The sequence below is a fragment of the Heterodontus francisci genome, chromosome 8 (genome assembly GCF_036365525.1).
Source record: "Heterodontus francisci isolate sHetFra1 chromosome 8, sHetFra1.hap1, whole genome shotgun sequence".
Taxonomy (NCBI): Eukaryota; Metazoa; Chordata; class Chondrichthyes; order Heterodontiformes; family Heterodontidae; genus Heterodontus; species Heterodontus francisci.
In genome coordinates, this window is record NC_090378.1 from 40711573 (window position 1) to 40737403 (window position 25831).

The window sequence follows — 25831 nt, forward strand, 5'->3', positions numbered from 1 at the left end:
TAAATCTTATGATACAATGATCACTATCCCTAAATGCTGTCCTACTGATACTTGATCCACTTGGCCCACCTCATTCCCAAGAACCAGGTCTAGCAGTGCCTCCTTTTCTCATTGAACTAGCAACATACTGTTATAGAAAATTTTCCTGGATACACTCCAGGAACTCTTGCCCCTCACTGCCCTTTACATTATTAGCCCAGTCTATGTTTGGATCACTAAAGTCCCCCATTATAACTACCCTATAATTTTTGCACCTGTCTGTAATTTCCTTGCAAATTTGTTCCTCCTTGTCCTTCCCACTTGCTGGTAGCCTATAGTCAACACCGAACAATGTAACTATACCTTTTTTGTTCCTTAGCTCTAACTAAATTGATTCTGTCCTCGACCCCTCTGGGACATCCTTTTTCTCCAGCACTGCAATGCTCTCCTTAATCAATACCACCACTCCTCCCCCTTTTTTCCCTTTCTTATCTTTCCTGAATACCTTGTATCTAGGAATATTTAACACCCAGTCCTGCCCTTCTTTGAGTCAGGTCTCAGTTATAGCCAGAGCATCATATGAACATACAAATTAGGAGCAGGAATAGGCCACTTGGCCCCTCAAGCCTGCTCCGCCATTCAATAGGTTTGTGGCTGAACTGATTACTCCACATTCCCACCTACCCCTGAAAACCTTTCACCCCCTTGCTTAGCAAGAATCGGTCTACCTCTATCTTAAAAATATTCAAAGACTCTGCTTCCACCGCCTTTTGAGGAAGAGTTCCAAAGACTCACGACCCTCAGAGAAAGAATTTCTCCTCATCTCTGTCTTAAATGGGCAACCCCTTATTTTTAAATCGTGAACCTTAGTTTTAGATTCTCCCACAAGGGGAAATATCCTTTCCACATCCGTCCTGTCAAGACCCCTCAGGATCTTATATGTTTCAATCCAGTCACCTCTTGCGCTTCTAAATTCGAGCGGATACAAACCTAGCCTGTCCATTCTTTCCTCATAAGACAGCCTGCCCATTCCAGTTATTAGTGTAGTAAACCTTCTCTGAACTGTCTGCAACGCATTTACATCCTTTCTTAAATAAGGAGACCAGTACTATACATGGTACTCCAGATGTGGTCTCACCAATGCCCTATATAGCTGAAGTATAACCTCCCTACTTTTTTATTCAATTCCCCTCACGATATACGATATCATTCTATTAGCTTTCCTAATTACCTGCTGTACCTGTATACTAACCCTTTGTGATTCATGCACTAGGACACCTAGATCCCTCTGCATCTACGAGCTCTGCATCTCTCACCATTTAGATAATATGCTTATTTATTCTTCCTGCCAAAATGGACAATTTCACATTTTCCCACATTATACTCCCATTTGCCAGTTCTTTGCCCAATCACATAACCTACCTATATCCCTTTGTAGCCTCCTTATGTCCTCTTCACAATTTACTTTGCGACCTATTTTGCGTCATCAGCAAATTTAGCAACCATACCTTTGGTCCCTTCATCCAAGTCATTTATATAAATTGTAAAAAGTTGAGGCCCCAGCATAGGTTCCTGTGACACGCCAGTCATTACATCTTGCCAACCAGAAAATGACCCATTTATGCCTTCTGTGTTTCCTGTTAGCTAGCCAATCTTTCCATGCCAATATGTTCCCCCTTACACCTTTGATGTGGTACCTTATCAAATGCCTTCTTGAAATCTATGTACAATACATCCACTGGTTCCCCTTCATCCACAGCACATTTAACTCCCTCAAAGAGCTCCAATAAATTGGTTAAACATGATTTCCCTTTCACAAAACCATGTTCATTCTGCCTGATTACCTTGAATTTTTCTAAGTGCCCTGCTATAATGTCTTTAATATAGCTTCTAACATTTTCCCTAAGACAGATGCTAAGCTAACTGTCCTGTAGTTCCCTGCTTTCTGTCTCCCTCCCTTTTTTGAATAAAGGAGTTACATTCACTATTTTCCAATCTAATGGAACCTTCCCCGAAGCTGGGGAATTTTGGAAAATTAAAACCAATGTATCAACTATCTCACTAGCCACTTCGTTTAACACCCTAGGATGAAGTCCATCAGGACCTGGGGACTTGTCAGCCCACAGCTCCGACAATTTGTTCAGTTCCACGTCCCTGGTGATTGTAATTTTCTTGAGTTCCTCCCTTCCTTCTATTTCCTGACATACAGCTAACTCTGGGATGTTACTTTTAACCTCACGTGTGAAGACCGATGCAAAAATATCTGTTCAATTCATCTGCCATCTCCTTATTATCCATTATTAATTCCCCAGACACACTTTCTATAGGACCAACGCTCACTTTATTAACTTTTTTCCTTTTTTAACTATATATAGAAAATCTTACTCTTGTCTTTATATTTCTAGCTAGCTTTCTCTCGTACACTAATTTTACCTTCCTTATCAATCTTTTAGTCATTCTTTGCTATTTTTTATATTCTGTCCAATCTTCTGGCCTGCCTCCCATCTTTGCGCAATTATATGTTTTTTCTTTAAGTTTGATTCAATCTTTAACTGTTTTAGTTAACCATGGATGGCAGGTCCCCGCCCACCTGGAATTTTTCTTTCTTGTTGAAATATATCTATTCTGTGTATTCTGAAATATCCTCTTAAATGTCTGCCACTGCATCTCAATTGACCTATTCCTTAACCGAATTTGTCACTTTATTTTAGCTAGCTCTGCTTTCATGCCCTCATAATTGCCCTTATTTAAGTTTAAAATACTAGTCTTGGACTCACTCTTCTCTCCCTCAAACTGAATGTAAAGTTCCATCACATTATGATCACTGCTACCTAGGGGTGTCTTAACTATGGAGTCATTAATTAATCCTATCTCGTTGCACAATACCAGGTCCAGTATAGCCTGCTCTCTGGCTCCAGAGCGTACTGTTCCAAGAAATTATCCCGAAAGCATTCTATGTACTCCTCATCTAGGCTACCTCTGCCCATCTGATTTTTCCAGTCTGTATGTAGGTGAAAATCCCCCAGAATTATTGCCATACCTTTCTGACAAGCTGCCATTATTTCTTCCTTTACACCCCATCCTACAGTGTGGTGAATGTTTGGTGTCCTGTACACCACTCTCACAAGTGACTTCTTGCCTTTATTTCCACATGGTAATCTGTGCCTGTACCTCAGTCTTAATAACCACACTCCGTACATTCAGATTAACCCTGATTCATACTTTTTTACTTTCTCCCTGACTCTGACCTCACCTAATAACATACTATTCCCTACTCTTGTGCTATCTATCTCCCCCAGTATTCTGTGAACCTTGGTATTCCTCTCTAATACTTGCTCCTGGTTCGCACACCCCAGACAAGTTATCATTTTTGCTTCCCTCCAATCTGAGCTCGCTCTCAGGTTCCCATCCCCCTGACAGTTTAGTTTAACAGCAGTAGCAAATCTCCCTGCAAGGAGATTTATCGCGTGTACACACTCCAACCTATAACAGTGTCAGGCAAGAGCAGTGTAGAATCAGAAAGGCGAGCAGAATCACAATAGAAGCAGTTTTTCTATGGCTAATGATCCTCCTGATTTTCAACATCACACACCCAAACCATATAGAATATGAAGAAGATTAAATGATGGAGCAGCCAAGAATTAGTTGAAAATCTGGCAATCTAACTGTGGGTTACATTGTATATGTCAGAAGATCCTTTCGTTTTGTCTATCTCGGCTGAGCTTTTCTTCCCTGTTTTAAGATTTATGATGATTTACAAAAGAATTATGTTGACTTCAATAAATTCAGTCTTTGAAACGTACAAAGATACGAACTAGGAGCAGGAGTAGGCTATTTGGCCCCTTGAGCCTGCTCCACCATTCTATTAGATCACAGTTGATTTTGTTTGTGGACACAACTCAACTTTCCTGACGACCCCTGTGACTCCATAGTTTGTCAAGAATCTGTCAACCTCTGCCTTAAAAACATTCAATGACCCTGCCTCCACCGCTAACCACAGAAGAGAGTTCCATAGACTCACGATCCTCAGAGAAAAAATTTTCGCCTCATCTCTGTCTTACATGGGAGACCCCTTATTTTTAAACTGTACCCCCTGGTTTTAATCTTTCAAAAGGGAAAACATCCTTTCAACATCCACCCTGTCAAGTCCCCTCAGGATCTGTTTCAGTAAGATCACCCCTCATCCTTCTAAACTCCAATGAATACAGATCCGACCTGTCCAACTTTTCCTCATAAGATAATCCTCTTATCCCAGCTGAGTGAACCTTAGCTGAAACGCTTCCAATGCAATTATATCCTTCCTTAAGTAAAGATACCAAAAATGTACACAATACTCTAGATGTGGTCTCAACAATGCCCAATACAACTGTAGCAAAACATCTCTACTTTTATATTCCATTCCCCTTGCAATAAACGACAGCATTACATTTGCCTTCTTAATCACTTGCTGTACCTGCATATTAACTTTTTGTATTTTGTGTACCAGGACACCCAGAATCAATAAATATCATAATAGATTATTTTGTCTCAAGTAAATGCTAAAACACATTTTATCATTACTTGATATATAACAAACACTACCCTCCACCTCGCCTGTACCCTGTCTGAACAGGATGTTTATGCTGTCTGGAATAAAAGGTAAGTATTTTATTTCCCTGCTGCTCTAAGTTCTCGCTGTTCCCCTCATGTAAGTCATACCACATCGTTTGAGAGGGAGCAGTAGGTGCTTCTGAATGTTCTTAAAGCTTTTGTTTTATCCTCAGAACTGAAAGATGAACGGAAAATTCTAGAACGGGATCTGCAGCTGACACCATCAGTACAAAGTCTGGTACAGGTTCACAAACCGCCTGGGTGCAGGTCCTCACAGAGATCCTGCAGGTAACATGTATTCAGAGCACAGTTTCCTCCTCCTCAGATCAGAGGTGAGCAGGGAGGCTTTGAGATTTTATGGCTACAGTGCTCTGCTTGTCTAAACGCTGTGTTTAGCTGATAGATTCAATTTGAAAGTCCCAAAACTAACTGATCAGAATGATAGGGTTAGTTAAACATTCTCTCACTATTGGTAAAAACAACATACTAGAAAGTCAGAGACCCCAATCCTGGAAAATTTCTCATATTGATCAAAAGAAATGAGTTATTTCAAAGTACCTGAAAAACACCCACATCTGTATTTTTAAATGGTTTTGATATTTGCATTTCTGTTTAAATGGCTATTTTGAACTAAATTCTTTCTAACTCTTGTAGCAAAAGTGTACTCTCCACATCTGTAAAAATAACACATTGGTAAATATTTTAATTCAAAAGTAAAATAGTATGAGAAACTTAATGAGTGCTGCTCTAGCTGCACCCATCCAGGTGAGTGATAGGTTTTCTATCAGACACCTGGCGCAAGCATTTTAGATCGTGGAGAGATTTTGAGGGGTTCAGAGGTAAGCTATCCATAGCCATTCTGTCATAGCTTTTAAACAAGGATGGCCCTCGCCCCATGTTGTTGGTGGAGGAATGAACAATGGTAACACCTTTGAAAGTCAGAGAGAGGTGGTTGGATCTTTTCTTGTTGGAGATGGTCATTACCTGGAACTTGCATCACACAAATGCTACCTGCTACTTAAATAAAAGCAAAATACTGCGGATGCTGGAAATCTGAAACAAAAACAAGAAATGCTGGAATCACTCAGCAGGTCTGGCAGCATCTGTGGAAAGAGAAGCAGAGTTAACGTTTCGGGTCTTGGGTTCCGAAGAAGGGTCACTGACCCGAAACGTTAACTCTGCTTCTCTTTCCACAGATGCTGCCAGACCTGCTGAGTGATTCCAGCATTTCTTGTTTTTGCTACCTGCTACTTGTCAGCCTAAGCTTAGGTGTTGTCATCTTCTTTCTTCTTCTCTCGGGAACAAGGATGACTTTCTTCCACTCCAGGGTTGTGGATCCTTAGGTGACTGAATAGTCCAATTCTGGATCTGCACACTCTGCCACAGGTGGGGCAGGTGGTGTTTGGTGAGGCGAGTGAATGGGATGCTCAAAATTCCGAATGCTTCTTCCACTTGGTCGCTGCCTGGGCATGTCAATATTGTTCGAACTGACTGGCACTGTCGCGGATGCTTCTTCTCCATTTTGGGCAGCCTCGGGCAAGAGATTCCCACGAATCAGTGGAGATGTCACATTTTTTCAGGGAGGCTTTAAGGACATCCTTGTAGCATTTTCTCTGCCCTTCTGGTAGCCTCTTGCCGTGACAGAGCTCGGAGTAGAAAGCTTGTTTTGGGAGTCGTGTGTCAGACATGCAGACAATGTGCCCTGCCCAGCGTAACTGACAAGCCATCACCAATGTCTCGATACTGGGGATGTTGGTCTGAGAGAGGACACTGATATTGAAGCACCTGTCCTGCAACTGAATTTGCAGGATCTTGTGGAGGCACCGCTGGTGATATCTTTCCAGGGCTTTGAGATGTCTGCTGTACAGTTTCCATGTTTCTGATGCATTCAGGAGGGCAGGTAACACTGCGGCCCTGTAGACCATGAGCTTGGTGCCATGTTTGAGGTCTTTATCGTCAAACACTCTTCCTCAGTTGACCGAAAGCTGCGCTGGCACACTGGAGGCGATGTTGAGTTTCATCGTCGATGTCTGCCCTTGCTGATAGGAGGCTCCCAAGTATAGGAAGTGATCCACATTGGACAGTGGTTCGCTGTGGATCTTGATATTTGGGGGGCAGTGTTGCACTGTGGGAGCAGGTAGGTAGAGGACCTTTGTCTTTCAGATGTTTAGCTTAAAGCTCGTCCTTTCATACGCCTCCATGAATGCACCGACAAGGGTTTGAAGCTCGGCCTCCGAGTGTGCGCATACGCGAGCATTGTTAGCATCCTGCAGCTCGATGACAGAGGTTGGAGTGGACTTGGTTCTGGAATGGAGAGAACGTAGGTTAAATAGTTTGCCGCTCATCCTGTAGAGTAGATCTACTCCGGCGGGAGCTTCAAGGAGATGAGGTGGAATGTTGCAGCGAGGAAGATAGAAAAGAGCGTTGGTGCGATGACACAGCCTTGCTTGACTCCAGTTTGCACTCATATTGGGCCAGTGGCAGATCCGTTGGCAAGGATTATGGCTTGCATGTCATCATGCAGCAGGCAGAGAATGGTGACGAATTTCTCCGGGCAGCCAAATTTGAGGAATATGTTCCATAATCCGTACAGGTTGATCGAGTGGAAGGCCTTTGAGGTTAAAGAAGGCCATGTATAAAGGTTGCTGCTGCTCCCTACATTTTGGATGTTGTCCTGCTGTAGGTTGGCTTGGAGTGCATCACACTTGGCGGAGTTGTGAATAAAGCTGAATATTGTATAATCCAGAAGCTCAGGCTAATGCCCTGGGGACATGGGTTCAAATCCCATCATGGCAGCTGGTGGAATTTAAATTCAATTAAACAATAAAAATCTGGAATTGAAAGCTAGTGTCAGTAAGGGTGCCATGAAACTAACATTGATTGTCGTAAAAACCCATCTGGTTCACTAATGTCCTTTAGGGAAGGAAATCTGCTGTCCTTATCTGGTCTGGCTTACATGTGACTCCAGCCCCGCAGCAATGTAGTTGGCTCTTAACTGCACTCTGAAATGGCCCAGCAAGCCACTCAATTCAAAGGCAATTAGGGATGGGCAATAAACAAATGCTGGCCTGCCAGCGATGCCCACATCCCAGATAAAAATAAATTGTCATCAGTGAACAACCCCCTTCCTCATCTTATGGTGAAGGCAACGCCATTGATAAAGTAATGGAAGATAGTTGGCCTGTGATTACTCCCCTGGTGAACTCCAGTAGCAATATCCTGCAATGATCACCCTCTGGCAACCATGACTATCTTACTTTGTGTCAGTACAACTCCAGCTATTGGAGGATGTTCTGGTGGTCTTTTTTTTAGGACTACTTGGTCCATACTCAGTTGAATGTTGCCTTCATGTTGAGGGTAGGTCTTCAAACCTTTCCTGTGGCATTCAGCTCTGTGATGAGATGTGGAGCCAAGTGATCCCAGTGAAACACCGAACTGTATCAGTGAGTTACTTATTGGCGAGCAGCTGTGACTTGATGATACTATTAATTATTTCTTTGATCATATTGCTGATGATTTGGATGAGGCTATTAGGGAGGTAATTAGCTTGATTAAATTTGTCCTGTTTGCCATACCTATCCAGAAACATCTCATCTGAAGGACAGCCCCTCTGCCAGTGCAGCATTCCCTTATAATTGCATTGAAGTATAGGTTATGTTTCTGGTGTGGGGCTTGAGCCCACAATGTTCTGAATCAGAGATGAGAATGCTACCACTGAGCCAAGACTGACATCTTTTTATATTAAAATCGTAATGAGTGCCTGTGCATGAGAAATAACTTCCTGACTTACTTGAAAGTATGAACCTTTTTGTTTTACCTTTCTATTAGTCCTTATATTGCTCTTACTACTCGTCTCACATCAGGAGGTTGAGGGGACACAAGTGAACTGATTTTGGCGTTCTTCAACATTGATGTTCAGCCAGGAAGTAATGGACATGAGTAAACCACCCCAGAAATAGACACAGGCTGAAATTTATGTTCCTGCCGCCGAAATCGGTGGCGGGCGAAAACAATGACGGGCCGTATGTCGTGGAGCCGCCGCAATCTTCCGTGCGGTGGCTCATTTTAAATTGTCGGGAAAGACCGCCCCCCTGATGACGTGGAGGAGGCGGGCAGTCTGTTCCCAGCAATGGCGTCAGCCACCTGGGCGCAGATGCTGACACCATTTTTAAAGGATTTCGAGCCCTACTGTTCAATTTAAATATTTAAAGAGACATTGAGTGAAAAAAATTAAGAACATTTTTTTGCCCCTCTCCCACCCCCCAATGACAGAATTAATTACTTGCCCTCTTCCCCCTCTCTCAAAACACCTACCTTGTCCACCTGACTTCCCCCCCCACCCACCCCCGCCACTTCAAAGTGCATAAACGTTAAACTATAACCTTTCCCACCATCCCCTACACCAATGATATTACTTTGACCCTCCTCCACCCCCACCCCCACACTGAGAAACTTACCTCCTCCCTCAATCCCTAGAAGTGTTTTGCCTCAGTTCCCCGGACAGAGATCCAAAGGCGCGGGAGTGCCGGCCAGTGGCACGAAGATCTCACTGGGACAGACAGCGGCCACGTAAATATAACTAATTCATTGATTTTAATTTATTTAAGTATTTAAATAGCAGTCCCGTTGCCAAGTGGCGGGGGGTTGCCATGAGGCCACGCTGCCGTATGGCAGTATTGGGCCAGGCCCCCTCTGCATCGGGGTGCGTGGCGGTCTTCTCCTGGAGGCATTTTCTGCCCCCACCACTCCCTCACCCCCACCCCATCACCACTCCTGACGTTGGAGGGTCTGTAAAATTCAGCCCGTCGTTCCAATTTTCTCTTCCTCTGCACTTCACAGTAACAAAGCTAAGGTTTGTACTTTGCGCTTTTACTGTGCTTGTACAGTTTCTGATGGGGTGTTTTCTCGCACTTTCCAATCCATTTGCAGCATATCTAAGAAGTTATAGATGCATGCCATTGCTTAAACATCTTACACTGATAAATTAATTGAGCTCTGGACTTCTTAAATTTTTAAATATTCATTCTTGAGATGTGGACGTCACTGGCATTTATTGCCCATCCTGAGTTGCCTTGAAAAGGTGCCGGTGTACTTTTTTTTTTTAACCACTGCAGTCTGTATGGTGAAGATGTTGTCTCAATGTTTTTGAGAGGGGAAATCCAGGATTTTAAGCCAGCAACGATGAACAACATGACGCGAGATGTCCAAGTCAGGCTGTTGTGCGACTTGGAGATAAACTTGGGGGTGATGGTGTTCCCGTGCACCTGCTTTTCATGTCCTTCTAGGTGGTGGAGGTAGTGGGTTTTGGAGATGCAGCTGAAGAACCCTTGGAATCTTTATGCAAGCATCCTATAGATAATACACACTCAGCCATGGTACGCTGGTGGTGAAGGGAGTAGACATTTAGGCTGGTGGATTAGCTGCTGACCAAGTGGACTGCCTTGTCCTGGATAGTCGAGTTTCTGGGTTTTGAGCTGGTCACTATCAGGTGGATAGGGAGTGTCTATGGATGTTGCCTGTATGGACTTCTGGAAGGCATTTGACAAGGATTCGCACAAAAGATAATTAGCAAAAGTTAGATTGCACAGAATTGGAGGTAACCTTGTGACTTGTGTTGGTTGGGAGGCAGGAGACAGAAAATATGGACTAAAGGATTTGTTTTCTGGCAGAATGTGACAAGTGGTTATCTCCAGGGATCTGTAATGGAGCATCAACTTTTCACCATATATACTAAAGACTTGGATGAAGGAATAAAGAGTTGCATATCTAAGTTGGCAAATGATGCTAAGTTAGGAGGCACAGTAAGCACAGAACAAGAAGTTACAAAGGAGCATCAACAGACTAGATGAGTAGGCAAAAACCATGGCAGATGGAATTCAATGTGGGACATACGAGGTCTTCCACTTGGGATCTGAGAAAGACAAATTGGGGTACTTTCTTGTTAGTGAGAAACTAGGAGCTGCAGAGGAGCAAAAGAAATTTGCGTCTTAAGTTCACAAATCACTCAAGGCTAGTGCACAGGTACAAAACATAATTAAAAAGGCTAATGTAATGTTGGGCCTTTATCGCAAGGATTGGAATTCAAAAGTAACCAAGTTGTGTGGAAACTTGATAAAACTCCATCTGGAATACTGTGTTCAGTTTTGGGTACTGAACCTCTGAAACGATATATTGGCTTTGGAGGGGGCATAGTGCAGATTCACCAGAATAATACCGGGCCTTGAGTTGGAATTATTAGGGCAGGATACATAAACTTGGTTTGCATTCTCTTGAGATGTTCGAGGTGTTGAAAATGATGAAGGATTTAATAGGATAAATAGAGAGAAACTATTTCCTCTGGTGTGGGAATCCAGAACAAGACGACATAATCTTAAAAGTAGAGCTTTTTAGGAGTAAAATCAGGAAGCATTTATTCACACAAAGGCTAGTGGAAATCTGGAACTCTCTTCTTCAAAAGTCTGTGGGTGCTAGATCAATTGAAATTTTCAAGCCTAGAATCAATGATTTTTTAGGTTAGGGTATCAAAGAGATATGGAGCGAAAGTGGGAAAATGGAGTTGAGGTGCAGATCAGCCTAATCTGATAGAATGGCAGAGCAGCCTTACAGCAGAATTCTCTACTCCTATTCCGACCTTTTTATTACAAGGATACCTTTTCTCTCCATCTCTGCCTTTTCTCCACATCTTTTTTATGGGAAAAGCCCAGAGTACAGAATTTTTTGACCAAGCATTAGAGTCAATGGCACCAAGTGATTAGAGACCAAGTTCAGGATTTTCTTTCTGGGGATATCAGGACTGTTTCCGAGTCCTGATTCTGCCCCGGGAGAAGCAGTCACAGCCCCTGATTTCCACAGGGTGGTCATTTAATTGGCTAGAGAGTGGGTTGGGTGGCCAATTAACAGTTGCAGGAACGGAACTAAAAGAGAGCAGGTCTGATTTAAACCTACCACAGCAACCATTATTGTGGCTGCCATTTCAATGCATTACTTGCTGGACTAAAGATGGAACAGGAGAGGCAGCGGACACGAACCCAGTGTAGGGCAACCCATCATTTTGCGGATGTGGAGGTCCTCCTCGAGGCAGTGAGGGAGAGGAGGGAGATCCTCTTCCTGGAGGGTGGCAGGAGGAGGACACCTTCCCAGACCAAGCAGACCTGCATAGTGGTCAGCAACCCAGTGAGCAGACAGCAGAAACTGGGTCCAATGAAGGAAGAGGTTCAATGACCTTATTCGTTCTCGCAAGGTGAGTGCAATGCTGAACCCTCAGGTTTCTGGGTATTCAACCTCCAGCAGACACAGAAGCCGAGGAGCCTGATGGTGCATGCTGCTCCTGAACATGGGAGGAGTGTGTGCCCAGGGTACATACCCCTCAGCGAGCATCAGAGCCATAGTGCTGCTGAGGACTTGCCAGCTTCCTATATCATAAAGCCGATGGCATTGGCTGTCGAGCCCAGGAGTGCCTGCTGTCTTTTTTTTGTCCTTGCAGGAGAAACAGGCACATAATGCCCTCGAGAGGGTCCAGATGGGAGGAAGGGTTCCCTACCTGCATGTTGTCTTCACAATAGAAGAGGGAGCTGTGGAGATCGCTAGGGTCACTGACAAAGAGCCAATCGGTAAAGGCAAGATGGATATCCGTGATGATTAGAGCCTTCAGTGCGTATGTTAAGGGGGTGTATTGCACTCCAGCCTGTCAGAAAGCATGCCGAAGACTGAGCTGCATTGAGAAGCCTCAGCACTGCAGAGGCTTCTGCTCTCCAAGGCTAGTTCACATGATCCCTTGTGTCTCCCACAGGTTCTGCTGTCACAGTGCTAAGACCAATTCCTGCACCATCACCGGGCCAAGCACTGTCAGAGTAGAGCTCAGACCAAGCACTGTCACACCTCAAGGGCACCTTCCATTAGCACAGATACAATCACTTTGGTGGGTCCTTGTGCACGATTAAATAGGATGGCACTGGATGATGAACATGTTATGAGTGTATAGGAGGAGGTGACAGAGGCAGCGATGGCTGTAGGCAGCCACTCTTGGATGTTGAAGGACAGATGCAGCACAGCTGGGCACAGATGCAGGGTCTTAGAAGTCACAGGAAAGAAGGCTGTACTTAGATTAGCAACAACAGATGTGTTCCCACATGTCAAAGTTCCCTGAGGCAGTACACAGTCATGGACTGAAAATGGAGGACTCCATCCAGCTCATGTGCACCACCGTGGCTCAGGGCTTTTAACGCATGAACACCTCTATTGAAAGAGTAACTAAACTCATGGAGCGACATACACAGCAGCATTTGGAGTGCTTACAGGAACTGCACGCTGACAGTCACAGGATGTAAGGCACACTATGTAGTTTGACTGCTCATTGGCCCTGAGGGTGCAGAAATGTTTAGAGGGGATGCCAGTTGCACCTCAGCTGTGCTTCCCTCCAGCATCCAACTGTGCTTCTATCCAGCATCTAGAGTGCCAGCCAAGGGCTGAGGCAGTCACCGAGGAGGATGAGTTTGTCACCCCTCATGGGGCGCCATCATCATTAGCAGCCTCCTTGGCCCCTCTGGCTGAGGGAGCATCTGTGTAGCAGGGCCCAGTGACAGAGACAGCCTCTGCAATGACAGTAGTCTCTGGAGGTGCCCCCCGGCACTTGCACGCAAGGGGAGGCAGTGGCGTAGTGGTCACATCACTGGACTAGTATTCCAGAGACCTAGGCTAATGCTCTGGAACATGGGTTTGAATCCCACCACGGCAGATAGTGAAATTTGAATTCAATTAATAAATATGGAATTAAAAGCTAGTCTAATGGTGACCGTGAAACCATTGTCAATTGTTGTAAAAACCCAATGCCCTTTAAGGAAGGAAATCTGCCCTCTGAAATGGCCTAGCAAGCCACTCAGTTGTATCAAACCACTACAAAGTCTAAGAAAAGGAATAAAACTGGACCATATAAGATTTTTGTGTGTTTAGGTGGGATGTTGACTAGCTTTTGACCCACGAGGTACAACCTCTGGTTTCTTAATCAAGATAGAGTTTATTAAGTATAAGAAGAATATACAAGCAATACTTGACCAACGGCAATAGTTATACAGCAGGATATAGGGTGTCCTCGGTCCTTGCCTTCCGAACTGCTGTGGTGCCATCTTCTTTCTTGAGAAACAGGCAGGTAGTTCAGGAGTCCCCTGGGGTCCCGCTTGCAAATCGGTATTCCATTCTGGAGGCTGATGAGGCTGGTTCCTCCAGGGAGTGCGGACAGAGCCAAGCTTCTGGCACCACAAGCAGCCTGTCTGCACAGGAAGGGGGAAAGAGAGGAAGAGCAATAGTAATGGGGGATTCTATAGTTAGGGGGAACAGATAGGCACTACTGTGGCCGTCAACGTGACTCCAGGATGGTGTGTTGCCTCCCTGGTGCCAGGGTCCGGGATGTCCCTGAACGGCTGCAGGGCATCCTGAATGGGGAGGATGATGAGGCAGAGGTCATGGTACATGCTGGTACCAATGGCATAGGTAGAAAGAGGGATGAGGTCTTGCATCAAGAATTCAGGGAGTTAGTCAGTAGACTAAAAAGCAGGACCTCTCGGGTTGTAATCTCTGGATTAGAATTAGAACGTTACAGCGCAGTACAGGCCCTTCGGCCCTCGATGTTGCGCCGACCTGTGAAACCATCTGACCTACACTATTCCATTTTCATCCATATGTCTATCCAATGACCACTTAAATGCCCTTAAAGTTGGCGAGTCTACTACTGTTGCAGGCAGGGCGTTCCACGCCCTTACTACTCTCTGAGTAAAGAAACTACCTCTGATATCTGTCCTATATCTATCACCCCTCAACTTAAAGCTATGTCCCCTCGTGTTTGCCATCACCATCCGAGGAAAAAGACTCTCACTATCCACCCTATCTAACCCTCTGATTATCTTATATGTCTCTATTAAGTCACCTCTCCTCTCCAACGAAAACAACCTCAAGTCCCTCAGCCTTTCCTCGTAAGACCTTCCCTCCATACCAGGCAACATCCTAGTAAATCTCCTCTGCACCCTTTCCATAGCTTCCACATCCTTCCTATAATGCGGTGACCAGAACTGCACGCAATACTCCAGGTGCGGTCTCACCAGAGTTTTGTACAGCTGCAGCATGACCTCGTGGCTCCGAAACTCGATCCCCCTACTAATAAAAGCTAACACACCATATGCCTTCTTAACAGCCCTATTAACCTGGGTAGCAATCTTCAGGGATTTATGCACCTGGACACCAAGATCTCTCTGTTCATCTACACTACCAAGAATCTTCCCATTAGCCCAGTACTCTGCATTCCTGTTACTCCTTCCAAAGTGAATCACCTCGCACTTTTCCGCATTAAACTCCATTTGCCATCTCTCAGCCCAGCTCTGCAGCCTATCTATGTCCCTCTGTACCCTACAACATCCTTCGGCACTATCCACAACTCCACCGACCTTAGTGTCATCCGCAAATTTACTACCCACCCTTCTACACCTTCTTCCAGGTCATTTATAAAAATGACAAACAGCAGTGGCCCCAAAACAGATCCTTGCGGTACACCACTAGTAACTAAACTCCAGGATGAACATTTGCCATCAACCACCACCCTCTGTCTTCTTTCAGCTAGCCAATTTCTGATCCAAAGCTCTAAATCACCTTCAACCCCATACTTCCGTATTTTCTGCAATAGCCTACCATGGGGAACCTTATCAAACGCCTTACTGAAATCCATATACACCACATCCACTGCTTTACCCTCATCCACCTGTTTGGTCACCTCAAAAAACTCTATAAGGTTTGTGAGGCACGACCTACCCCCAGTGCCACGTGCTAGCGAGTATAGAAATAGGAAAATAGCACAGATGAATGTGTGGCTTAAGAGTTGGTGCAGGAGGGAGGGTTTTAGATTCCTGGACCACTGGGACCGTTTCTGGGGAAGGTGGGACCTGTACAAGTGGGACGGTCTACATCTGAACCAGAGGGGGACGAACATTCTTGCTGGTGGGTTTGCTAGTGCTGTTGGGAAGAGTTTAAACTAATTTGGCAGGGGGAGGGGATGCAGACTCCTCGCAGAATAGGGGCACAGCTAAACACAGGAAAGCAAACAAGTCAGAGGGAATACAGCGAAGTAAGTTTCAAGGGAGTAAGACCAGGATGGAAGGCCTCTACTTTAATGCCAGGAGTATTGCAGGTAAAACGGATGAGTTAAGGGCAAGGATTGACATGTGGAATTGTGATATAGTAGCCATCACGGAGACATGGTTGAGGGAGGGGCAGGATTGGCAGCTCAATATCCCGGGATATAGAATCTTCAGGCGAGACAGAGGAGGGGTTAAAAGAGGAGAGGGCATTGCAATATTAGTTAAGGAGTCAGTTACTGCAGTAAGGAGAGATGATATCTTGGAGGGGGCATCAAATGAAGCTTTATGGGTAGAGTTTAGGAATGAAAAAGGGACAGCCACATTGCTAGGTGTTTATTATAGACCCCCAGATAGTCAGCGTGAAATTGAGGAGCAAATATGTGCGCAATTCGCAGAGGTGTGTAAAAATAATAATCTTTTTTTGGGCCTCCTTATCTCGAGAGACAATGGATACGCGCCTGGAGGTGGTCAGTGGTTTGTGAAGCAGCGCCTGGAGTGGCTATAAAGGCCAATTCTGGAGTAACAGGCTCTTCCACAGGTGCTGCAGAGAAATTTGTTTGTTGGGGCTGTTGCACAGTTGGCTCTCCCCTTGCGCCTCTGTCTTTTTTCCTGCCAACTACTAAGTCTCTTCGACTCGCCACAATTTAGCCCTGTCTTTATGGCTGCCCGCCAGCTCTGGCGAATGCTGGCAACTGACTCCCACGACTTGTGATCAATGTCACACGATTTCATGTCGCGTTTGCAGACGTCTTTATAACGGAGACATGGACGGCCGGTGGGTCTGATACCAGTGGCGAGCTCGCTGTACAATGTGTCTTTGGGGATCCTGCCATCTTCCATGCGGCTCACATGGCCAAGCCATCTCAAGCGCCGCTGACTCAGTAGTGTGTATAAGCTGGGGATGTTGGCCGCTTCAAGGACTTCTGTGTTGGAGATATAGTCCTGCCACCTGATGCCAAGTATTCTCCGAAAAATAATAATAGGGTAATTATATTAGGTGATTTCAACTTTCCCAACATTAATTGGGATAGTCATCATGTTAAGGGCTTAGATGGAGTGGAGTTCTTAAAATGTATACAGGAGAATTTTTTAGCTCAATATGTAGAGGATCTAATTCTGGACCTAATATGGACCTAATTCTGGGGAATGAAGCCGGACAGGTGGTTGATATGTTTGTTGGGGAGCATTTTGGTGATAGCGACCATAACATGGTACAGTTTAAGCTTGTTATGGAGAAAGAAATAGACAAGTTGCAAAAGAAGGTTTTGGATTGGGGGAGAGCAAATTTTAGTAAAATAAGGCCAAGGTAGACTGGAAAGAGTTACTTGTCAGGAAATCTACAGAAGAGCAGTGGGGGGCATTCAAAAAGGAAATGGGGAGGGTACAGGCCCAACATGTTCCCTCTAGGGTAATAGGTAGGAGCAACAAGCCCAGAGAACCATGGATGACCAGAAACATTCAGGGTACGATGAGAAGGAAAAGAGAGGCTTTTAGCAAATACAAGGAGAGCAAATCAATGGAAGCATTAGTGGAGTATAAAAAGTGTAGGATGGAGCTTAAGAAAGCAAATAGGAGAGCAAAGAGGGGATATGAGAAAGCGCTGGCTGGTAAAAGTAGGGAAAATCCCAATATATTCTATAAGTATATCAATGGGAAGGGGATAACCAGGGAAAGAGTAGGACCCATTAGGGACCAAGGGGGAAATTTGTGGGTGGAGCCAGAGGACATTGGTAGGGTGTTGAACGAATACTTCACATCTGTCTTCACCCAAGAGAATGAGGATGTAGAAATGGAACTTCGAGAGAGAGACTGTGAGGTTCTTGAGCAAACTATCATAGGGAGTGACAAGGTATTGGAGGTTTTGGAAGGCTTAAAAGTGGACAAATCTCTAGGTCCGGACGATTTGTGTCCCAGGATGCTGTGGGAGGCCAGGGTGGAGATTGCAGGGGCTCTGATCCTAATTTTTAATTCCTCTCTGGCCAAGGGGGAGGTGCCAGAGGACTGGAGAACAGCTAATGTGGTCCCACTATTTAAGAAAGTTGTAGAGATAAGCCAGGGAACTGTAGATCAGTGAGTCTCACGTCAGTGGTAGGGAAACTATTGGAGAAAATTCTGAAGGAGATAATCTATCTCCACTTGGAGAGGCAAAATTTGATTAGGAATAGTCAGCATGGCTTTGTCAGAGGGAGGTCATGCCTAACAAATTTGATTGAATTTTTTGAGCATGTGACCGGGTGTGTAGATGAGGGTAGTGCAGTTGATGTAGTTTACATGGATTTCAGCAAAGCCTTTGACAAGATCCCACATGGGAGACTTATCAAGAAAGCAAATGCACATGGGATACAAGGTAACTTGATAAAGTGGATTCAAAATTGGTTTAGCTGTAGGAGACAGAGAGTGATGACAGACGGCTGTTTTAGTGACTGGAAGCCAGTGTCCAGTGGCGTACCACAGGGATCTGTGCTGGGTCCCCTATTGTTTGTCAATTATATAAACAACATAGATGACCATGCGGGGGACACAAAGATTGGCCGAGTGGTTAACAGTGAGGTGGAGTGTCTTGGGTTACAGGAAGATATAGACGGGATGGTCAAATGGGCAGAAAAGTGGCAGATGGAATTTAACGCTGAAAAGTGTGAGGTGATGCACTTTGGAAGGAGTAATGTGACACGGAAATATTCAATGAAATACCTGACACTGGGAAGTTCCAAGGAACAAAGGGACCTTGGCAAGTTTGTCCATAGATCTCTGAAGGCAGAAGGGCAGGTTAATAGGGTGATGAAAAAGGCATATGGGACACTTGCCTTTATCAACCGAGGCATAGATTACAAAAGCAGGGAGGTCATGTTGGAGTTGTACAGAACTTTGGTAAGGCCACAGCTGGAGTAGTGTGTGCAATTCTGGTCACCACATTATAGGAAGGATGTGATTGCAGTGGAGGGGGTGCAGAGGTGATTCACCAGGATGTTGCCTGGGATGGAACATTTAAGCTATGAAGAGAGGTTGGATACGCTTGGGTTGTTTTCGCTGGAGCAGAGAAGACTGAGGGGTGACCTGATCGATGTGTACAAGATTATGAGGGGCATGGACAGGGTGGATAGGGAGAAGCTGTTCCCCTTAGTTGAAGGGTCAGTTACGAGGGGTCACAAGTTTAACGTGAGGGGCGGGAGGTTTAAAGGGGATTTGAGGAAGAACTTTTTTACCCAGAGGGTGGTGACGGTCTGGAATGCCTTGCCTGGGAGGGTGGTAGATGCAGGTTGCCTCACATCCTTTCAAAAGTACCTGGATGAGCACTTGGCACGTCATAACATTCAAGGCTATGGGCCAAGTGCTGGCAAATGGGATTAGGTAGACAGGTCAGCTGTCTTTAATGCATAGGTGCAGACTCGATGGGCCGAAGGGCCTCTTCTGCACTGTATTATTCTGTAATTCTGAGATGTTCTGTTGACTGTAGATTGGTTTCTTCTTGAAATGGTGCGTGCCAAGTTGTTCCAGCACCTGTCATTTATGGCCCCCCTCCGAGGGTTCCTTCCTTCCATATTAAGTTATAGTTCAACTTAACCCTTTGGTCAGGTTTAACCTCACCTTCTGTACATTGTTTCTTTTTGATTGGTTTATAGTAATCAGAATACAGCAGATATGACCCTGCCCTCTGTACCTTGTCTTTGCAGACAGCTTGATGGCCCAGTCATTGTTACACAATGGGGAATGTTTGCTGTCAATTCAAGTCTTGAATGGTATCTGAATATCTTTATTTGCATTGTCTTCCTCCGTGAGGCCTACTAAGTTTATCCCTTATTGTGACTGAATCTGTTTTAGTTTGAAATACAGAATGGGCATCCGGTCTCAGCAACGCTACATCTGGTATGGTTGTGAAAATAATACTGTCACTCACCAGCTCCCCACAACAGTATACCAATATACATTTCATATTTAATGACCTGATTCTAAACACAAAGTCCACAATTTAATTCTAATCTAATACATTCATATGTGTGTGTGTAATGCATAACTGCAGCATCATTTGAAATCATTCTAATTTAAAACATTGCATCTTGTGAGTTTTATCAGACCATAACTTACAGATTCACCCAACAGAGGTTCATTTTTTAGTCCCTACAACGGACCACCCAGCATCGACCTAGGCACTGGAAACGATGATGCCAAACCCAGCCCTGTTGACACTGCAAAGTCCTCCTTACTAACATCTGGGGTCTTATACCAAAATTGGGGGAGCTGTCCCACAGGCTAGTCAAGCAACAGCCTGACATAGTCATACTCACAAACACCACCCATGCACACATTCAGTCTCACAAGCATGCTCAAGAAGCGATAGATAGAAGGTAAAGGGTAAGAGGTGTTCAGAGCTCAAGGTGTAAAAGTCTGTTCCAGGAAAACCTGTGGGATCCTCTTGGAAGGTGAATTTTAAAGTCGCAGGCCTGTTTGCTGGTTGTCTCGGTTCACTTCAGTTTGAAGACAGTGCTGATATTTTTAAATAAAAGAAAAGTACTGCAGATGCTGGAAATCGGAAATAAAAACAGAAAATGCTGGAAATACTCAGCAGGTCAGGCAGCATCTATGGAGAGAAGCAGAGTTAACGTTTCAGGCCTGTGACCTTTCATCAGAACTGATGTACTTAGTTCAGTTTTCACAAATAGAGGAGTTGTTTCAAAGGCACTCTCATTTCTCAGCTACAGTTGGCTTTCAGCTTGTCTCCGCAGTATTTAACAGTGTTAACTAGGACTGGTCTCTCTGTCACTCTCAGCCTTGTGCTGGAATTTAAGATGGCTTTTGATGTTGACCGTGTATTTTGAGAGACCGGACTCATGTTGATGACAGATGTTCTGAACTGGATAACAATTACCTTTAAAAGTAAACTCATTAAGTGTCAGTTTTGCCCATGTAACTTTAGGTTTCAATTCCTGATGAGCTATGCAATAGCTTTTGATGGCCCCATTTTGATAAGATGGGAACTGTTCACACACTATTGTGGTGAGGGCAGCTGGAGACGTAGGGCTGGATTTTATGGGCCCCCCGCAGCAGCCCTCCGGAGGTGGTGGGGCACGGAGAATTGCGATTGGGGTGGAGGGCCTGTTGCCTCTCCCTCACCAAACAATTTTCCCATACCTTTGATGACGGCCTTCCCGCCCATGGGTCAATTGAGGCCCTTAAATGGCCTATTAATGGCCACTTAGGGGGCCTCCTCCCCACCATTGGGATCTTACCAGCAGCGGGGAGGGCCTCTGCCATGTGGGGAGGATGCCTTTTAAAATGAGGCACCCTCCCTGCGGGCTTTGTGGAGGGGGGGCCCTCCTCTTCCTCCTTGGGCAATCTGTGGCCCACATAGGGCCCCGGCCGGGAGACAATGCACATCCCAGGACTCCCCTCCCCCTGGACTTTACGACAATCACCCCCACCCTGTCCTCGCCGAAGCCTTGCAGCCTTGCCCCAGTGACCCCGCCTCACTTACCTGAGGTCTGGGTTTCCGGCGTTGGGCCAGGGTTCGAGGCCTTTGCAGTACTGGAAGTGGCCACTGCTCCCCACTACTAAAATGCCAGCCCTGTGATTGGCTGGCAGCTCTTGGAGGCGGGATCCCCGTAACAATGGAGAGTCGCGCTGGGGGAAGGGGCACGAAAAGGCGCCGGGAGCCCCGCCTCCTGCACAAATTGCAGGCCATTGAGTCTGGGAGTGCCTTTGCTCATTTTGTGTATGGCTCACATCACATAAGCTGTCTCATGTAGAATGGGATAATTGGTTTCATTTCTAGCAGATATGGATGTGTTGTATGGGTCAGGTGACAGCAAATGTACCTGTCCTTTTTAAAATTGTTCTAATTTTTTTTAATTCTTCAGTTTATTTATTTTCATCTCTGCCCTTCATGTGAGCACGACAACAGGCTGGCGATCTGCTCCTATTCTGCTTCCAACTATTATTTTTTATTCATAGTATGTGGTTGGCGCTGGCAAGGCTGGAATTTATTGCCCATCCCTAATTGCCCTTGAGAGGATGGTGGTGAGCTGTCTTCTTGAACTACTGCAGTCCACGTGGTGTAGCTGCACCCACAGTGCTGTTTGGAAGGGTGTTCCAGGATTTTGACCCAGCGACGATAAAGGAACGGCGATTTAGTTCCAAGTCAGGGTGGCATGTGACTTGGAGGGGAACTTGCAGGTAGTGGTGTTCCATGTGCCTGCTGCCCTTGTTCTTCTGGGTGGTAGAGGTCATGGGTTTGGAAGATTCTGTCGAAGGAGTCTTGGCAAGTTGCTGCAGTGCATTTTGTAGATGGTACACTGCCACTATGCATCAACGGTGGAGGGAATGAATGTTTAGTGTGGTTGATGGGATGCTGATCAAGTGGGCTGTTTTGTATGGATGGTATCAAGCTTCTTGAATATCGATGGAGCTGCACTCATCCGGGCAAGTGGTGAATATTCCGTCACACTCCTGACTTGCACCTTGTAGATGGTGGACAGGCTTTGGAGAGTCAGGTGAGTTACTCACTGCAAAATTCCCAGCCTCTGACCTGTCCTTGTAACTATGTATTCATATGGCTGGTCCAGTTAAGTTTCTGGTCAATGTTAAGCCCCAGGATGTTGATGGTGGGGGAATTCAGTGATGGTAATATCATTGAATGTTAAGGGGAAATGGTTATTGGCTGACACTTGTGTGGTGCTACTGTTACTTGCCACTTATCAGCCCAAGTCTGAATGTTGTCCAGGTCTTGCTGTATGCGGGCATTGTCTGCTTCAGTATCTGAGGAGCTGTGAATGGTACTGAACACTGTGCAGTCATCAGTGAACATCCCCACTTCTGACCTTATGATGGAGGGAAGGTCATTGATGAAGCAACTGCAGATGGTGGGCCTCGGACGCTGCCCTGAGGAACACCTGCAGCAATGACCTATGGCTGAGGTGATTGGCCTTGATTCCCCTGATTCCCATTGACTCCATTTTTGTTAGGGCTCCTTGATGCCACAGTCAATCAAAGCTGCCTTGATGTCAAGGGCATCACTCTCACCTCACCTCTGGAATTCAGCCGAGTGCTCATGACAGATCCCAAACTGAGTATTGGTAAGTCATTGCTGAGTAAGTGCCAGTTGATAGCACTGTCAACGAAATCTTCCATCATTTTGCCGATGATTGAAAGTAGACTGGGCCAGTAATTGGCTGAATTGGATTTGTCCTGCTTTTGTGGACAGGACATAACTGGGCAATTTTTCACATTGTCTGGTAGATGTCAGTGTTGTGGCTATCCCGGATCAGTGCAGCTAGTTCTGGAGCACCAGCCTTCAGTACTACAGCCGGGATGTTGTCAAGGCCCATAGTCTTTGCTGTATCCAGTGCTTCAGCAATTTGTTGATATCATGCGGAGTGAATGGAATTGTCTGACAACTGGTATCTGTGATGGTGGGGATCTCGGGATGTAACCAACCGCTAGGAGATGTTTGAGGACAGCTCCCTGGAATGACAGCCCTTTCATTTTGTTTCCTTCCCTGTGAGGGACGGTAGCTGGCCGCTGCTTTCTGCCTCTGCATGACAGCATGACTAAGATCACCAACTCAGTTGATGAGCAGTTGCAAGTGTAAAACTGAACTATTAGTCTCCAGAATTATGTGCCAGAGCTCCTGTGCACCATAACATTACATTGTCTCAGACATGACTTCCACTAAATTGGTAATTCACTTCCAGATATATCTTGCATCACTTGCTTAAAAGAAAGAGTGCTGATTATCAAAAAGTTTTACTGTACAATCACATTTGACATAAAATATTTTTTGTTTGTTAAAGGAACACTATGAGATGGAGCAAGGCAGCAACAAACCCTTCAGAAGGAATTCACTACTCAACATTAACATCTAGCTGGTCAGAAGCAGATGTGGAACAGAAAATGAAAAAAAACAGCATATCACCTGTGGGTAGTTCCAGTGCCAATGGAACTCGGGACTGTTCTATAAAATTGGGACGCTCTGGACTACATGCTGTATCACCCCCCAGAACCTCTTTAAGGGCTGTGGACTTATCAGTACCTACTTACCATGACAAGGGAGTATCAGCAAGGTGTCTTGCACCAGAAAGTGCATGTACTCCTGTTCCTCACTCTAAGGTGAAAAGCCAAAATAAAGTCCAACCACATCTAATAGATGATGTGTCAAGAACATTCAGTATAAGAAAAATGGAGCCTACACATGATAGAACTTCCATTGAAGAATCATCATCTTTACAAGAGGAAGGGCAGAAGTCACTGGTGTATTCAGGATCTACAAATAGCTCCCCAATTGGGCAACAGTCAGTCTCCTCCATCCAGACAGATGCCCATTGCACCACAGAAAGTAAGAGGACTTTGCCATCAAGTTTGAGAAGCCCCGTTGAGATGTTATCTTCAGTGCCGAGACAGGATGGCCATATACTTATCCCAGTGCCACCGTCAGCTGAGAAGCCCATTGGTGCTCAGCCCAGGACCACACACAGAGTGAGAAGAGCCCGAGTAGACAGCGTAGCTGGCAGTGCCTGAAGTGAGTCCTGCCTCGCAAAGCGGCCTCGGCTTAGAAGTTTGGTTTGATTTGAATTAACCTCAAACTATCAATTACCATTAAAAGTATATGCGGAGGTTCTACCCAATGTTCCCAGTTCCTGCTGTTTCAATTAATTTACTTGCATCTTGCTACCTCATGGTTTAAGATATGTGCTAAGTATAATAAAAAATAAAACTAGATACCAAAGATGTTTATTTTCTTATGATTTGAAAGAAAGCACAGAAAATTAAATAAATATTAAATGTTTTAAAATAAAACACTATTTCTGCGAGCTTAACTTGTTGAGTTCTGACAGGCCCTATGCATGTATGCACTTGCTACCATTTAAAATGCCTAAAAGCACTTTTATTAAGTGTGGAGGAACATATTGAAGTTATTGTAAATAAAATTGAGAGAAATGTAAAATTGGCTACCAATTTGCTTGCGCCCACTTTACTCTATCGCCCAGGTCAAAATTATCCCTTTGACTTGTAGTTGTACATACAGTTGTAGGTTCTGACCACCAGTTGATGCTGTAGAGCAGCCTATGTTTCCAAGCACCCAGTGCAATCAAGCATTTTGGAAAAGGTGAGATAAGGAGGAAACTGAAAATGTCATTCCACTTTAATAAAATTTAGCTCCGATGATGGTCACAGAGCCTCAATTTCCTTTTGATTTCCCCCGTACATCCCGAACCTTATTTTCTCTTGCTCTAAAAAATTAAAAAGGAAAGGTAGTAATCTCTGGATTACTCCCACTGTCATGCACTAGTGAGTTTCTTCTTCTTCTTTGGCCTCCTTGTCTCGAGAGACAATGGGTAAGTGCCTGGAGGTGATCAGTGGTTTGTTGAGCAGCGCCTGGAGTGGCTATAAAGGCCAATTCTAGAGTGACGGGCGCTGCAGATAAAATTGTTTGTCGGGGCTGTTACACAGTTGGCTCTCCCCTTGCGCTTCTGTCTTTTTTCCTGCCAACTGCTAAGTCTCTTCGACTCGCCACACTTTAGCCCCACCTTTATGGCTGCCCGCCAGCTCTGGCGATCGCTGGCAACTGACTCCCACGACTTGCGATCGATGTCACAGGACTTCATGTCACGTTTGCAGACGTCTTTAAAGCGGAGACATGGACAGCCGGTGGGTCTGATACCCGTGGCTAACTCGCGGTACAATGTGTCTTTGGGGATCCTGCCATCTTCCATGCGGCTCACATGGCGAAGCCATCTCAAGCGCCGCTGACTCAGTAGTGTGTATAAGCTGGGGATGTTGGCCGCCTCGAGGACTTCTGTGTTGGAGATACGGTCCTGCCACCTGATGCCAAGGATTCTCCGGAGGCAGCGAAGATGGAATGAATTGAGACGTCGCTCTTGGCTGACGTACGTTGTCCAGGCCTCGCTGCCATAGAGCAAGGTACTGAGGACACAGGCTTGATACTCCTCGGACTTTTGTGTTCCGTGTCAGTGCGCCATTTTCCCACACTCTTGGCCAGTCTGGACATAGCAGTGGAAGCCTTTCCCATGCGCTTGTTGATTTCTGCATCTAGAGACAGGTTACTGGTGATAGTTGAGCCTAGGTAGGTGAACTCTTGAACCACTTCCAGAGCGTGGTCGCCGATATTGATGGATGGAGCATTTCTGACG

At 45.3% G+C, this 25831-nt stretch overlaps 1 protein-coding gene across 4 annotated transcripts in view; it reads left to right on the forward strand.

Annotated features, from left to right (window-relative positions):
- The window catches only part of ccdc24 (coiled-coil domain containing 24), a 144813-nt gene extending 120416 nt beyond the window's left edge, over window positions 1-24397 (forward strand). For 3 of the 4 annotated variants that reach the window (XM_068036394.1, XM_068036392.1, XM_068036395.1), the window contains exons 8-9: window positions 4743-4857; window positions 23474-24397. In XM_068036394.1, coding sequence (XP_067892495.1) covers window positions 4743-4857; window positions 23474-24197 — 839 coding nt within the window. In that variant the 3' untranslated portion in view covers window positions 24198-24397. Of the gene's footprint in view, window positions 1-4742; window positions 4902-23473 lie in introns of all 4 variants that reach the window. The other variant, XM_068036396.1, reaches the window with a different exon arrangement.
- The last annotated feature ends 1434 nt before the right edge of the window (window positions 24398-25831 follow it).